Source organism: Cydia strobilella, chromosome 24 (assembly GCF_947568885.1).
Source record: "Cydia strobilella chromosome 24, ilCydStro3.1, whole genome shotgun sequence".
Lineage (NCBI taxonomy): Eukaryota > Metazoa > Arthropoda > Insecta > Lepidoptera > Tortricidae > Cydia > Cydia strobilella.
In genome coordinates, this window is record NC_086064.1 from 966,711 (window position 1) to 984,001 (window position 17,291).

Sequence of the window (17,291 nt, forward strand, 5' to 3'; positions counted from 1 at the left end):
TTTTTGTTGGCCAACCAATCACAAAGCAGATGCGACGCAGCAGCGTGTAGGCTAAGTAAGTAGTCTAATTTTGCATTGAATCGAGTCTCCTTAAACAAGAAACATTTTATCGAAATGTATGAAGTTCTATTTTCAAAATTTTTATAATTGACTAAACCGTATCGATAAAATTCTTATGCTTGAGTCGGAAGTGCCATAGACTATCCAACGTTGAAAAGAGTAAGGTTGTAGTGTTGCATGTTAAGTTGTAATACACAGATTATACTCGACGAATAGAAAAAAAAACTTATGTAATCAGTAGGCCAAGCACATGATTGGCGCGACAGTATCTCGCCGCGAGATAGACTACCCGTCTTTTTCTAACTGTATTAATTAAAGAGGGACGGGTAGGCTATATCTCGCGGCGAGATACTAGCTAGCCTAGCTAGTATTTCGATTTTCTTAGCATTAGAAATAACTGCGTGAAGTAAGAATGACGATATTTATCGGGTAAGGTAAACGTCATATCATATCCACATTTTTACACACGCAGGATAAATTATAAACTATCTTCTTATACGGAATATATATTTATAATATTATATTTATAGTATAAATGTATGTATATGCCTATTATAGGTATATTTATAGTGTGTAATGAGTATGTATGTTTGTTTGTTTGTTTATGTAACATATGTAGTTTATAAGTATATTAGTTTGCTTTTCTTTTTATTCATAGTTTTTTTTTCTATGCACCAATTGTAAGTGTCTCGGTTTGGCCCTATGGTTGACTGGTAGAGAATGCCATTTGGCATTAAGTCCGCCATTTGTACATTGTTGTATATATTGTGTGCAAAAAAGTTTAAATAAATATTTATTCTACCTGATATAATTAATTCGGATCATGAGAGAGCCTGCTGAACGATCATAAAAACCGGCCAAGTGCAAGTCGGACTCGCGCACCGAGGGTTCCGTACTTTTTATTATTTGTTGTTATAGCGGCAACAGAAATACATCATCTGTGAAAATTTCAACTGTCTAGCTATCACGGTTCATGAGATACAGCCTGGTGACAGACAGACAGACGAACAGCGGAGTCTTAGTAATAGGGTCCCGTTTTTACCCTTAGGGTACGGAAGCCTAAAAAGCACCCAAAAAGCCTTCCTTTCATTTTGACATTAATTTAATTTTTATTATTAGACCGAGCGACCGCGAAGCGCGAGAAAAATTGCTTTATTTAAGTTTCTAATGTAGGTATAATAGGTTAGAGATGGGCCGAATATTCGCCAATTATTCGGTATTTCGCAAATTTTTCAATGTTCTTATTCTGTCGCATAGTTCGGTTCGAATTGCCGAATAAATGGAAGTTGTGTGTAAAACTGCTGCGTTTCTCTATTAACGCATTCAGTGCCGCCGTTTTCGTAGCACCACACTCGTAGCCGATTCTAGCGTTTTCCCGCTTTGTAAGGGAAAGCGACTACGAACAGAGGGCCCGCCGGTTCCCGGCACACAATGTGTCATATTCTGGTGCGTTATTTCATGCATGGTGTGAAGTAATTTATTTTTCTCAAAAATGGACGGCAAAGTCGACGTTGCCGGTTAAAAAGTAGGTCGCGAAGTGCGTAGTTTATGGTCAGCCATAAAATTAAAAAAGTTAAAAACATTGCAGTCTCGATTTCGGGTCTGCAATGTTGCATACAAATTCCATTATTTGTCGAGTTCCAAACTTTTTAAAAGTTGAAGTGGCCATATCAAATGAAGGCGTAGGTCCATGAAACAGCCAAACAGATGATCAGTCCATCAATCAATTTTGGTGTTTGACGATCCTTTTGTGAATTCTTATTATTAAGTTTGACATATCTATAATAATTCAATGTTTTTAAGAATAATAATAACTGCATCAATAAATTGCTCTGATATTTAGATTAAGGTAATATTTAAAACTTGTCAATTTAAAAGTGCTTGTTGCTAGGCCTATTTAAATAAAGAATATATTGAATTGAATTGAATTGAGTACTTATTATTACAATGTTGGTACCACGACTATTTAGGTGTTTCAAATAGGTTGGCGTATTTTCAGCAGAAAAATACACTTCTATTTTTAATTTAAAAAATAAAAAGGCGGCAAAGCAAATCTTTTTACTTTTTTCTGTGAAAATATGTACATAATAACGTTGCTTCTGTAAAATATTTCTATCATATTTGTGTTTATTGCGCCATTTTTGAGAAAAGCACTATATATGACTCGGCTGGAAGGCTACTTGCTGGCTTCGGATTCAATTAAACGGACTCCCAAGGACGTCCGTTTAAAACGAATCCTCAGCCAGGAAGTAGCTACTTCCGAGCCTCGACAATAATGTACTATTTTCTACTTGTTACAGTCGACGAGTAGGAAAAATATTTTTCCCCTCACTAGCTCGGAAAGCCGTCTTTTATCCTTTAAAACAAGCGGGGAAAAACACATTTTATCCACTAGTGGGGAAAGTAATTTGACCTTGGATGGAGCATGTTAAGTAGCTTGACAGAAACAAAACGTAAAATGCTCATAATATTGGTTCGTTCGATATTAATTATCATTAAATAAATGGTTTGAGAATCTAAAAAAAATACCAGATTTAGCTTTATTTAATGATTTTAAGTCATAAACCTTAAAATTGCATAATAAACGTTTGTTTTTTAATAATTATGTTAAATATAATTCTGAACACTTTTTTCTCACGTAAAAGTACAGAATTTCCAGAGTTTTTTGTTATAGTATCGTAAAAAAATGAGTGATTCCAGTTGATGAAGATGATCTAACGCCTGTGGATGTTGCACTTTCCTCGCTATAGTGAGGGGAAAAGTTTTGTGTTACACACGGGTGCAAATGTATTTTACTTCTCGTGTGTTAAAACACTCGCGGGTAAAATACAACTTTGCACCCTTGCATTTACAATGATTTTCCATCCAATCCGAAATCCCCCGATTGCTGCCGACTCCTCACGGCCATCTTCTTATTTTGCCCGTGCTTATTGGCTGAGCTGCGAGCACAGCTCCAAACAGATGTAACTGCAGATAAGGTATACAACGTGTAACATCAATTACAAACAAACTTAAGTCTCTCGTCGTTCCCTCATGACTGAGGATCGTGACTAACAACTATATCCCTCCATTTACCGCGATCAAGGGCTATGTGGGCTGCCCTCTGCATGGAACCACATGCTTGTCTAATGGAATCCGACCATCTTGCGGGGGCTCTTCCTCTAGCGCGCTTGCCTTCAACTTGCCCCAGTATGATGTCACTTTCGAGGCTGCGGTGTGGCGATCGCGTTATCTGAACAAACTTATCATCCACACAGATCTACAAATAATTTTTATTTTATTTTTTATCACTTTATTTACATACAAGATATATACAGTGGTGCTACGTAAACGAAAGGAATAACTAGCTTAAATCTACAATAGGCCTGAGGCATTGTACCAAGGATGCTGGCGGCATTTCCTCGCTGTATCGCAATGCTGATACGTTGTGCGAGGAAGCCGCCAGCTCTTCGGTCACCAGTTACGTCAACCAGACGCTTCGCGACTTCTGCAAACAACTTGTGCGCGCTGGGACCCCATGGACGTAGTTTCAACTCCTAATTAACTTGTAACTAATTCGTACTGAAGTACGGAACCCGAAAAAGGCTATTAGGTAAAGTCAGACCAATCTGACGCTACACAGATTTCGCAGTGTTAGAGTGGAAAAATACTACCACAAAACGTAAAATTCATCTGAAAACATGACGTACGTTTACAGCGGTACCTCCACACTGTCAGTGCAAATTTGGTGCAGCGTTAGCTTGGTTAGAGCAAAGAGAATACATAGGATAAAGGGGTACTGTCATAATAAATTTTGTAGTCACAGTAAATTTACTGCCATCTATCCATCTGCCATCTATCGACACACGATTAAAACTAAAAATAAAAATATCAAAAACGGTATATACATGGATAAATTATTTTTTTATTTGTATTTATTATTTTTATATGATTTTGACTCATGTTCTTTCACTGATATATATTAAAATGGTTAAATATCAAACGAAACCGTCAACGCCATCAAGCCGAGAATAGGCCAAAGGTTGGTATTTTTGGTAGCGCCATCTGTGCGAGAATCAAACTTTCTTGATTTCCGAGGCACGTTTTTTCGGGACGATATCAGCCTGTCAGTTAGAACAAAAGTTTAACAGTTCCGAACAACTGACAGGCCGATATCGTCCGGCGGACTTATAGTCAGCCCTTCAGACTTTATCAGAATCAGAAAATATTTATTGCCACGAAAAAAACATACCTTAATAACTAAGTACAAATATAAATCTTAAATACTAAAATAGGTACAATTCATGTTATACGGAGTTATGTAGGTCTTTGATCACACGTTGTATATGCAATTTCGTCGTTCTGCAACTGAGCTGCGCTTAGCCATTCGTCTTCTTGCAATTGCTGCATTTGTATGCAGCGAGAGTTCGTACTATGCAACTATGCTACCAGAAATCCTACACTATGCATTTTGGTATTAGATAAACCGGTTAATAGTATCTTGTTAACCGAGGCACTCATTACAGTCGAGGTAATTTGGTCCGAGGAGGAAATGTTGCCTTTCAGTAACTACCTGTAGTGTACATACATACATACATATTATAGGACATTATTACACAAATTGACTGTCCCACGGTAAGCTCAATAAAGCTTGTGTTGTGGGTACTTAGACAACGATATATATATATATATATAATGTATACAAATACTTAAATACACAGAAACATCCATCTGCCATCTATCGACACACGATTAAAACTAAAAATAAAAATATCAAAAACGGTATATACATATGGATAAATGTTTTTTTTTTATTTGTACTTATTATTTTTATATGATTTTGACTCATGTTCTTTCACTGATAATAAATAAATAAATATTATAGGACATTCTTACACAGATTGACTAAGTCCCACGGTAAGCCCAAGGAGGCTTGTGTTATGGGTACTCAGACAACGATATATATAATATATAAATACATAAATACATAGAAAACACCCATGACTCAGGAACAAGTATCTGTGCTCATCATACAAATAAATGCCCTTACCGGGATTCGAACCCAGGACCATCGGCTTCATAGGCACTAAGCCAGACATGTCGTCGGATTTTTGATTGTTTTTTTTTTACATTTGTATTTACTGTTTTTTATTGTTTGTTTTATTTAAATTTTGTGTATTTTAAATTTTATTTTTACTGTATTTTTGACATATTATTTTTGATTGAAAAACTAGTGCCTACGTCAATTCTTGGGATTAGTTGTCAAGCGGACCCCAGGCTCCCATGAGCCGTGGCAAAATGCCGGGATAACGCAGCAGAAGATTGTATTTTTGACATGTGTTAAGATGAGACAATAAAGAAAGCCAATAGTTAGGCCAAGAAAAATCTGCAGAGATTTTGACAGTACACGCAGTGCAAGTCTTATCTATATGTCATAATTTCATAGAAGTTATGATGCCTCCTCCACGGCATGGTCGCTCCAAGTCCTGCGGCGCCTCCATAATTGTTTGTAGCTCCGTGGTATCGGCGTTCGGCGCACAGATTATGATATTAAATTGTTTCACGGGGTGGGGGCAAGACGCGCAGGGCCGCACTTGGCTGAATTAAATACAAAAAACAATATGTAAGTATATATCAAAAAACCGGACTAGTGCGAGTCGGACTCGCCCACCGAGAGTTCCGTACTTTTTAGTATTTGTTGTTATAGCGGCAACAGAAATACATCATCTGTGAAAATTTCAACTGTCTAGCTATCACGGTTGATGACATACAGCCTGCTGACAGACAGACGGACAGACAGACGGATAGCGGAGTCTTAGTAATAGGGTCCCGTTTTTACACTGGCTACGGAACCTAAAAATGATTCATATTCGTTTCGTATATTAGTTCTTCGGCAAGGCAATACAAGTTAAGGTAAGATAAGGTTAGGTAAGGTAATAATTCGTGGTGAGGATGGGAGAGGATCGTGCGGCCAAGAGAGCTTATCTGGGGCGACCAACTGGGAGCCGTCCAGTCGGAAGGCCTAGGTATCGGTGGATCGATGAGATCCAGAAAGACCTATGTGACATCCAAGCGGCTGAATGGCGTCGGATCGCACAGGATAGGAACGGATGGCGGAATCAAGTATCGGAAGGCCAAGATCCACTTCGGGTCGCTGAGCCAGCGAAGTGAGACAGACAGCGGAAAGCGACTTTGTTTTATACTATGTAGTGATGTAATTTTGTACCTATTGTTCACTAAATACCTATGTTACCCACATACGTGTTATGCTACATGAAGTTGAGAAACACTTATGCTCCTAGTCCTATTATTAAATACTAGACGAATAATTGGTGCATCACAGCTAAGTCATAATTAAAGTAGACATCATTAGATTGCAGCAATATTACATTCGGCATCGCACGCCGAATGCCTCCCTGCCTCAATCAAAGGCTTTCGGGACCACAAATCACTGCGGGACCACTCCCTCCTAAATCTGGCCCCGCCCCTCCGCGCACGCGCCGCCCCGACCAATCACAGCACTCAAACTCCCCCCACCACCCCCCAAATTGCACCCTCAATTGACCGCTCTATGCGATGTCATTTTTTTCCCGCCAAACCGATCGTTTGACGTCGCCCCGCCTTCCAATTTTAAAATGCGCTTTCAATCATAAACCGCAATCGCGTCGCGGCGGCCAGTCGTAACTTAATAAACTCAAGTCAATTAAAAAAAAATGTGAGCGTTCTAAATTTGAAATGTGAATTTGTGTAATATGGAGCGTCCATCTGTGTATCCGAACTTGACGGATTTGTTAGCTGTGTCGTATCAAGATGGCTTCGATCGTTCGTCGCCAGTGTCTACAGAAGAAGATAGTCAGTTCGGGGTGGATTTGACAGGGAAGACTAGTTTGGCTGGCAAGTCGTTTACGATTGCGGCCATTTTGGGGTTGTCGGGGGCAGAGCAGGATGCGATGAATTTGAGTGTGGAGCGGCTGAGGAGCCCACAGCTGGGCTATTGGGCTGGGCAGGAGATTCAGAGGCTCAATGAGGGGTTCTGTAGGAGCATGGCGCCGTCGGGGCTCCGGCAAGGTAGGGTTACAATGAATAGATGTGCAATACAGCGAATTTAAGTTTTTCATACAAAACTTGTTCTTGCTCTATTTCGTTTGTTTTATAAACTGGAGCCAACTAATTACAGAACTAAATATACCTCATGTCATTGTATGTGCAAAGTTTAATTACAATCCAACACGTAGTTTTAAAATGAGAACGAAACTCCGTTTGTATGGGAGGCGAAATTCGGCCGAGCGTGCCGGGGACTCTTAACGAGACGATTAAATAGCTACCGTTTCAATTTTAAAATGGGCTTGCAAAATATAATAGAGAAATTTTCGAAACTTTTCCATGTGAAAATATCGCAATTTTGAATCTTACCGACATACCGACGGCATATTGCAGAATGTCTTAGGTAGAATAATGTAAGTATATCGCGTATATTGAATTTATAATACATCCCGACGTTTCGAACCCTTTACAGCGTTCGTGGTCACCCGTTGACCACGAACGCTGTAAAGGGTTCGAAACGTCGGGATGTATTATAAATTTAATATACGCGATATAATCCGTTTTCATAGTTTTATTTTAAGGTATTGTAATTACCCTTTTGACATGTAAAATTTGTAAGACAAATATACTGAAGAGCCATTGGGCCCGTGGTCGACCGACACCAAGAATTTTGTAAAGTGTCGGTCCGGTTGATAGGCGTCTCGTGCGATCATAGGGCGGGCTCTTTCTTTGCCCAGAGGCTAAGTCTGGCGGTGCAGAGGGATAACGCCGCTAGCGTCCTTGCGACCATGCCGGAAGGGGGTGATTTGGGGGAAGTCTTTTATATTTAAGGTTTAGTTTTAGGTTTTGTTAGCATAAGTTTAAATTGTACATGTTAAATATTACTGAAGATATATATAATAAATTAAAAATTAAGGTAGGTATTTTTTTAGATTTGTGAATTTTTATGTTATTTCTACTCAGAATCACAAGCGTTTTCTATAGGAGAAAAAAAAGTGTCCCAAGGTGTTATTTTCATTCCGTTACCATTTTTCATAGAATTTGTATGGCGGTCACGGAATGGAAAGATCGAAAAATGTCTGGAAATTTTGGAGTGGAAATAAACAATTCCAAACTTGAAAAAAAAAAAGTAGGGGGGTGAATGAACTTTTAGAACACTTAAATTCGTGTCCCTAGAAAAGTACGAATCAGATAAAAGTTACATTTTGTACAGTAACGCAGCAGAATAAAGTTTTCTCCCATATTAAAATCAGGGACACACCATTTTTGTATTTTTCTACTGCGTTACCGTACAAAATATACCTAACTTTTATCTGATCAAGGTGTTCATTTTAATGTGTTAAGGGTCTCCTGCAAGCTCGGTTCTCCATACAAACGTAGTCAAATAGGTTAAAGTTGGCAGGACCGAAAAAAAACAGGAAAACTTCTTATGAAATGAAATGAAATTTCTAGGACATGCTTTCTATATTAATTTCTACAATATAACTGATGTTCAGTAAACGAATTCAATCTAAAATGAATCTTAATACTAATAAAGATAGATTAAAATAAAAAAAATGTACACCCGTTCTCTGACAGTCTTGAGAATATTTAGGTTTGAAGTGACAAATTTTGCAATGGGACATTTGAAATTTGGATGTTTTTTTTTATCAAAGTTAAAATTATCTTTAGGCTTTTGCCGTATTATTTAGCAATATTCTGTGAGCAAAGAAAACGAGCTATCAGAAAAAAAAGACCCACGATTTTGATATGCCAAGTATTTTTTTTTTTAAATTGCAAAGTCATGTGACACTGTAAAATGAGATAGTGGCAAAAAAAAAGAACCGCTCACATAGTTACTTTTTTGGTCTATCACTATTTTTCCTACGCAGTTTTAGCATGTTTTTGAACCACTCATACGAAAATGGTACTAAAACGTACGATCCGGGCAAAATGTACGATTTTAGTACGGTTTTGGGCGGGGTAGTTTTTTATTTATTTTTTATTTAGAAATAAACAGTCTTATAAAACATGTAGGTAAATAAGCTGACAGCTAGAATTTCTTATAATGTAGACCTATAGTTTCCTATATGTAAACATTTTTTTAATAAAGTTAATACTATGAAATGCTATCTGAGTATAACAACTGTGAAATTAAAAAATAATGAGATAACTTAACCTAACTTTTTTATAATTTTTTTAATTTATTTAATAAAGAATAAACTTTCTTCTTAAATAACCCTAACAAAGGGAGTCTTGGAAATCAAAGGGAAAAAAAAACCCTAACGAACTGCTAAATATATCATGTTTTTGATAGCATAATTGCAAGTCATGGAGACTATATAAAGGAGCCAAATCTCTATGTATGAAAAGTGTCCATCAAAAAACAGTAATTAGGCGGCGCCACCATACACCGAAATACTACCAAAAGCAACCTACGTAATTTGGTCGGGTTATTTGTTGCCTTATATGGTTCATGTTATACTCATGTCCCAGAGCCTAACTAGCGCCACCGGAGAGATTAGGAACTATTATTTAAAGCTGAAAGCGGTCACTTTTGCAACAATTCTGCCATAACAGATTGGCATCCGACTTCCGGTTCGACCGCCATCTTGATAGTAGCCTCGTGATTAATTCCTTTGTTTTTTGCTCATTAATATTGTTTAAACTTTAAAGTGTAATATCGATAGCTCTATTATACAATAATCTAATGTGGTAGTGTGCAGTGAATGGAGAATTAATCTCAAAGCGTGTTTAACCACCATTTTGGAGTCAACGGCCGGTAGTCCACGTGCTTCTCGTAAAATCCAGCTATCGGTTTTACGAGACAACTACAACAACCACCGAACAGCGTCGTGCTCTAAGAGCATTTATTTTGTTCCTACCCTTTTACGTGACATTGGCTACGGGCAACACCGCCCTCAAGTCCATCAAGAAAAGATTGGCATTCTTTCTATACCATTCATATTGCAAGTGTTATTTGTACGCCATAATTTCATATAAGTTTAACGTTTAAAATAGTTAACTTTGCACTGCGTGTGTTATCAAAATCGTTGCAGACTTTTCTTGGTTTGACTACATGTTTAGTAGGTTCGCAAAAAGTACAATCTGCCAACTCTGACCTATTGTTACCCTGCCTGTAGTAGCGTAACTAAGGAGTTGCAGAGGGGGCAAGTGCTCCGAGCGCCATCCAAGGGGGAGCGCCAAAATGGGCAAAAGGCAGCAGCAGGGAAACTTTTGTCAGTCGTCAGGGGGCGCAAATTTTGACTGCCCCGGGCGCCATATCCTCTACCTACGCCCCTGCCTGCCTGTATACTATAGCCATTTTAGTATACCTACAATATCTTTATGTATATATACATAATTTGACTATTTTTTTGGTTCTATTTCTCGTTATAATTTATGAATCTATCCTGCACCAACATTTATGTCTCTGTTTGACCTAATGGTTGACTGGTAGAGAATGCCTTTTGGCATTAAGTCCGCCATTTGTACATTTTTCTTTGCTTGTGCAATAAAGTTTAAATAAATAAATAAATAAAAAAATATCTAGTGATATTGTCTAGGGATCTGACGAGCGATATTTAAAGAGAAGATTCTTTTCAGAGTAATTGAGATAAAAGGTAAAAAACCCGTGAGATGGTCATATCTTCCGTCGCAAGTTTTGCATCACAAATAGTGCAAAAAGTACTCGTGTCGATTTACCCTCTTTCGGTCGTGTTTTAATTTATCGCCAGTTTGCGAATTACTTATTATTACATTACAGTACCTACATATGGCGCTCTAAATTTTCGACATAGGCACCGAAAGTGCTTATTCCCGCACTAGTGCGGGAAAGTAGCACCATAATGTACTCTAAAACGTAATTACAGTAGGTAGGTAATTCAGAAGATAACCTCAAAATCACAGAACAAATTTCAAGTATCTACGATTTCCCGCGATGATTTTTACGGTTCCGTACCCAAAGGGTAAAAACTTGACCCTATTATATACTAAAGACTCCGCTGTCCGTCCGTCTGTCGGTCTGTCCGTCCGTCTGTCGGTCTGTCCGTCCGTCTGTCTGTCTGTCTGTCTGTCTGTCCGTCTGTCACCAGGCTGTATTACATGAACCGTGATAGCTAGATAGTTGACATTTTCACAGATGATGTTAGTTAGTTAGTTAGTTTTGCTGGGCATTTTCCGCAACTCGACATTCAATGTGCCTATTTTACGTGAAACGAGGTAGCGCTACTCTAACCACCCCAGCTCCTCCACGAAGCCTAGCAAGGTCTTCAGGTTGCTAGTTGCCTCCTTTAGTGTGCATGGATTCCCTAGGTATTTGCTCCTATATACTTCTACCTGTTTACAGTCTAGGAGAATATGTTTTGTTGTTTCTTCTTCTGCCATGCACGCTCTGCACATGGGGCTGTCCGTTTTACCCATATAATATGTAGGTGTTTGTTTAGTGTGTTATGTCCTGTTATTAATCCTACTATTTTACGTAGTTGGCTTCTTGGTGTTTTCAGTAATATTTTGGTAAGTTTGTGGTTCAGTTCCGGTAGAATTTCTTTGGTTTGCCTGCATGTCTTCATTTCATTCCAGTACTTGTTGTGCAGTTGTCTGTGATGTTGTTCTAGCTGGTTGTGTATGTAGGATATTGGTAGGGGCATGATGTGCTCGGGTCCATATGCCGGTGTTTCTGAACCTTTCCTGGTCAGTTCATCCGCTGCATCGCATATGATGTATTTCTGTTGCCGTTATAACCGTGCCGTTATAATTTTTTGCCGTTTTTTTTGCGTAATGGAACCCTTTGTGCGCGAGTCCGACTCGAACTTGGCCGGTTTTTATTTATTTGAATAATAAAAATATATATATAAGTAGAACAATTTCACCCAAGTAAAATATACATATAAAACATCACAAATATATGAAATGTTTATCCATTGAGTTGAAAATAAAAAGAGCTGCGAAAAAATTGTTTCAAAAGTAAAAGTGCAAAAAAAATAGCATCTTCGCCACTTGTTATACCTACAATAACGAGCTCTTATATATTTATTTATTTATTTATTTAAACTTTATTGCACAAGCAAAGAAAAATTTACAAATGGCGGACTTAATGCCAAAAGGCATTCTCTACCAGTCAACCATTAGGTCAAACAGAGACATAAATGTTGGTGCAGGATAGATTCATAAATTATAACGAGAAATAGAACCAAAAAAATAGTCAAATATTATCTCTGGTCTTCAGTTAAATATAGTCACGATTTTTATTTATTTGGGGCTCCGTCAAATATATCGCTTTCCAAAAGGGTTCTGTCGCCAAATAAGTTTGAGAACCGCTGCCCCACACCATTGGATTAAAGCGAAAAAACTGGATGGGAGGTACCCTAAACAAGTTTTTGTAGTTTTCATTTTACCGTTCCGTCGCCATGCATGATTTATGTATCCATAGACTTTGATCGTCACTTTCTACGATCAGTGCTACGCTGCTACCGGCTACGGCGTAGCACACGTAGCGTTAAGTCCCCGGCAAGCTCGGCCGAATTTCACCTTCCCATACAAACGGAGTTTCGTTCTCATTTTAAAACTAGGTGTTGGATTGTAATGAAAGTTTGAGTAAATTTATGTACCTACCTAAAGCAATGTGAAAAAATGGTCAAAGAGGATATAATAGGATATAAATATAAGAGCCTCGGTAGAGAGTATCATTTCGTTCCATTTGGAGTTGAAACTCTAGGTCCATGGGGTCCCAGCGCGCATAAGTTGTTTGCAGAAATCGCGAAGCGTCTGGTTGACGTAACTGGTGACCGAAGAGCTGGCGGCTTTCTCGCACAACGTATCAGCATTGCAATACAGCGGGGAAATGCCGCCAGCATCCTTGGTACAATGCCTCAAGGGCCTATTTTAGATTTAAGCTAGTTATTAATTTCGTTTACGTAGTACCACTGTATATATCTTGTATGTAAATAAATGTGTATTTCATAGGATAGAGCGGTACTGTCATATAGTAAATTTTGTAACCACAGTAAATTTACTGCCATCTATCGACACACTTTAAAACTAAAAATGAAGATTTATAAAAATGCGATAAAATGTATTTAAATATGGATAAATGATTTTTTTTATTTGCATTAATTATTTTTATGATTTTGACCCATGTTAAAATTATTAAATAACAAACGAAACCGTCAACGCCCTCTATACGAGAGTAGGCCATAGGTAGTGGCGCCATCTGATCGAGAATCAAATTTTCGTTATTTTCGAGGCACTTTTTTTTATACTACGTCGGTGGCAAACAAGCATACGGCCCGCCTGATGTTAAGCAGTCTCCGTAGCCTACGTTTTTTCCTTAGACTGTATCCATCAATTACGGAGTTATATCTATCTTTGAAATGGTTATATTAAAATTAAAATTGAAATTGAGAAAAACTATGTACCATGGTTCACAATAAACGAATTTCTGATTTCTGTTGCAGACAGTCCGCGGCCGGAGACGAGGCCGCCGCAGCTGAAGCCCCCTCGCAGCCACGCACTCTCCTGTAGTAGCAGGTATAACACACACACACACACATATAACACTATAAAACACACACACACAATACACAGTAACACACACAGAATACACATATAAGAATAAAATAAGAATAAGAAAGCATTTATTGCCACACAAAAAAAAAGAGAGATTACAGGAATATATAAATAAACATAAATAAAAATTGAGAAAGGTATGTTGAGATGGTTTGGACACGTGGAAAGAATGAGTGAAAGAAGGCTAACAAAGAGAGTATATATGGGAGAGGTAGAAACGGGAGTTGGAAGGGGCAGACCTCGGCGGACTTTCTCTGATCAGATCGGGGAAATCCTGAAGAAAGGCCAGGTCAAGAGCACCCTAAACCGGCGAGCGTGTATGAGGAATGTTATGAAAGTGAAGGAAGCGAAAGAGGTATGTCAGGATCGTAGCAAGTGGAAATCCGTGGTCTCTGCCGACCCCTCCGGGAAATAGGCGTGATTATATGTATGTATGTATGTATAAATAAACATTAACAATTGGCATGCGCGACAAAAGGAAAGGGCTCAGCATATATGCTGCGCCAGCCATTTCATTAAGAATTGACCGCGCAGCGCTGATTATCAGTCCGCCCCCTTACTGAACCAAATTGATACGTATGCGGGACCTGGACAAACGTTTTTTAAATATATTAATAACGGGTCACTCACGTGTTTTAAGTCGAAAACGCTCGACATGTTTCACTCCGTACCGAGGAGCGTCATCAGGAGCTTGCGTCGACGGGATATTCTACAGAAATTTACTAGTGTCTAGTGTTTACAGTTTCAATCGACGGCGACGACTGACTGCTCCGGGTAGGAGGGCCGCGTTATATACCTGATTCTGGCAATGTTGCCGTACCCGCAAATTGAATAAAAATGAAATCAATCGGAAAATTATTACTTAAGGTGTGGGTAGTCTGTCGTGGTTGTTACAAACAAGAGTGGAAAAAGTGTCCGGCGACGAGATAAATCTGTAGAATCTTCAGGAAGGTGTAACACGGCCCTAATAATTGTTTCAGTTCCGGACGAAGCAAACGCATCAGAACCATCTTCACACCGGAGCAGCTTGAAAGGTTGGAGGCAGAGTTCGAGCGCCAACAATATATGGTCGGCCCCGAGAGACTATATCTGGCTCATGCGCTACAGCTGACGGAGGCACAGGTCAGTATATAGTTGCAGGTGTTGAGCAGCTGGGACTGCTGGAGGCAGGGTTTGAGCGGCAGCAATATATGGTCGGCCCCGAGCGACTGTACCTTGCTCATGCGTTACAGTTGACGAAGGCACAGGTCAGTATATAGTTGCAGGTGTTGAGCAGCTGGGACTGCTGGAGGCAGGGTTCGAGCGGCAGCAATATATGGTCGGCCCCGAGAGACTATATCTGGCTCATGCGCTACAGCTGACAGAGGCACAGGTCAGTATATAGTTGCAGGTGTTGAGCAGCTGGGACTGCTGGAGGCAGGGTTCGAGCGGCAGCAATATATGGTCGGCCCCGAGAGACTATATCTAGCTCATGCGTTACAGTTGACGAAGGCACAGGTCAGTATATAGTTGCAGGTGTTGAGCAGCTGGGACTGCTGGAGGCAGGCTTCGAGCGGCAGCAATATATGGTCGGCCCCGAGAGACTATATCTAGCTCATGCGCTACAGCTGACAGAGGCACAGGTCAGTATATAGTTGCAGGTGTTGAGCAGCTGGGACTGCTGGAGGCAGGGTTCGAGCGGCAGCAATATATGGTCGGCCCCGAGAGACTATATCTGGCTCATGCGCTACAGCTGACAGAGGCACAGGTCAGTATATAGTTGCAGGTGTTGAGCAGCTGGGACTGCTGGAGGCAGGGTTCGAGCGGCAGCAATATATGGTCGGCCCCGAGAGACTATATCTAGCTCATGCGTTACAGTTGACGAAGGCACAGGTCAGTATATAGTTGCAGGTGTTGAGCAGCTGGGACTGCTGGAGGCAGGCTTCGAGCGGCAGCAATATATGGTCGGCCCCGAGAGACTATATCTAGCTCATGCGCTACAGCTGACAGAGGCACAGGTCAGTATATAGTTGCAGGTGTTGAGCAGCTGGGACTGCTGGAGGCAGGGTTCGAGCGGCAGCAATATATGGTCAGCCCCGAGCGACTGTACCTTGCTCATGCGTTACAGTTGACGAAGGCACAGGTCAGTATATAGTTGCAGGTGTTGAGCAGCTGGGACTGCTGGAGGCAGGGTTCGAGCGGCAGAAATATATGGTCGGCCCCGAGAGACTATATCTGGCTCATGCGCTACAGCTGACAGAGGCACAGGTCAGTATATAGTTGCAGGTGTTGAGCAGCTGGGACTGCTGGAGGCAGGGTTCGAGCGGCAGCAATATATGGTCGGCCCCGAGAGACTATATCTGGCTCATGCGCTACAGCTGACAGGGACACAGGTCAGTATATAGTTGCAGGTGTTGAGCAGCTGGGACTGCTGGAGGCAGGGTTCGAGCGGCAGCAATATATGGTCGGCCCCGAGAGACTATATCTGGCTCATGCGCTACAGCTGACAGGGACACAGGTCAGTATATAGTTGCAGGTGTTGAGCAGCTGGGACTGCTGGAGGCAGGGTTCGAGCGGCAGCAATATATGGTCGGCCCCGAGAGACTATATCAAGCTCATGCGCTACAGCTGACGGAAGCACAGGTCAGTATATAGTTGCAGGTGTTGAGCAGCTGGGACTGCTGGAGGCAGGGTTCGAGCGCCAGCAATATATGGTCGGCCCCGAGAGACTATATCTAGCTCATGCGCTACAGCTGACAGAGGCACAGGTCCGTATATAGTTGCAGGTGTTGAGCAGCTGGGACTGCTGGAGGCAGGGTTCGAGCGGCAGCAATATATGGTCGGCCCCGAGAGACTATATCTAGCTCATGCGCTACAGCTGACAGAGGCACAGGTCCGTATATAGTTGCAGGTGTTGAGCAGCTGGGACTGCTGGAGGCAGGGTTCGAGCGGCAGCAATATATGGTCGGCCCCGAGAGACTATATCTGGCTCATGCGCTACAGCTGACGGAAGCACAGGTCAGTATATAGTTGCAGGTGTTGAGCAGCTGGGACTGCTGGAGGCAGGGTCTGAGCGGCAGCAATAAATGGTCGGCCCCGAGCGACTGTACCTTGCTCATGCGTTACGGCTAACAGAAGCACTCGATATCTATTTAAGTCTCTTTGGTTTGTGGCTGGTGTAAAGATCTCCCCACTCTAGCCAGCCCACCCGTATTTTTAACAAACAAGACCCCAAATGAAACCGTACTCACTCACGATGGCGTAAACCAGAACAAATGAATATCAGCTTAATTCTGTTCCAGGTGAAGGTGTGGTTCCAGAACCGACGCATCAAGTGGCGCAAGCACCACCTGGAGGTGACGCAGCAGCGGCTAGCTGTGCTGCAGAGACACAGACCTGACGGGGACGAAGACCTGTAATCTTAGAGCCACTAGAGTGACATGACAAAATCAAACTCAGGAGTAACCAGGCTTAAGAAGGACTTGGGTAGACGCAAGGACCAACACCTAAGGAGGCCAACTGAAGGTTATGGAGCAGCACCTGACCTGACGCGGAAAATCACAAAAGACATCTCGCGCCAGCTACAAGTCTGTATTAACCGCTGCCTCCGCCGCATTCTCGGTATATACTGGCCCGAGAAAATTTCCAATAACAACCTGTGGAGATGCTGCAATGAGACTCCG

The 17,291-nt window shown here is 40.9% G+C and overlaps 1 protein-coding gene across 1 annotated transcript; it reads left to right on the forward strand.

Annotated features, from left to right (window-relative positions):
- Positions 1-6,751: 6,751 nt before the first annotated feature.
- LOC134752332 (homeobox protein notochord-like) lies at positions 6,752-17,036 on the forward strand. The gene is made up of 4 exons (XM_063688006.1): positions 6,752-7,107; positions 13,518-13,590; positions 14,610-14,751; positions 16,911-17,036. The coding sequence occupies exons 1-4, from the start codon at positions 6,792-6,794 to the stop codon at positions 17,025-17,027; spliced, it is 648 nt and encodes a 215-aa protein (XP_063544076.1). The 5' UTR covers positions 6,752-6,791; the 3' UTR covers positions 17,028-17,036.
- The last annotated feature ends 255 nt before the right edge of the window (positions 17,037-17,291 follow it).

Excerpts from the sequence above, each read along its gene's own strand:
- LOC134752332 (XM_063688006.1), top strand. The coding sequence starts at position 6,792 with ATGGAGCGTCCATCTGTGTATCCGAACTTGACGGATTTGTTAGCTGTG. Across the intron at positions 7,108-13,517 it reads GCCGTCGGGGCTCCGGCAAG|ACAGTCCGCGGCCGGAGACG; the intron begins GTAGGGTTACAA and ends TTTCTGTTGCAG. Across the intron at positions 14,752-16,910 it reads TACAGCTGACGGAGGCACAG|GTGAAGGTGTGGTTCCAGAA; the intron begins GTCAGTATATAG and ends ATTCTGTTCCAG.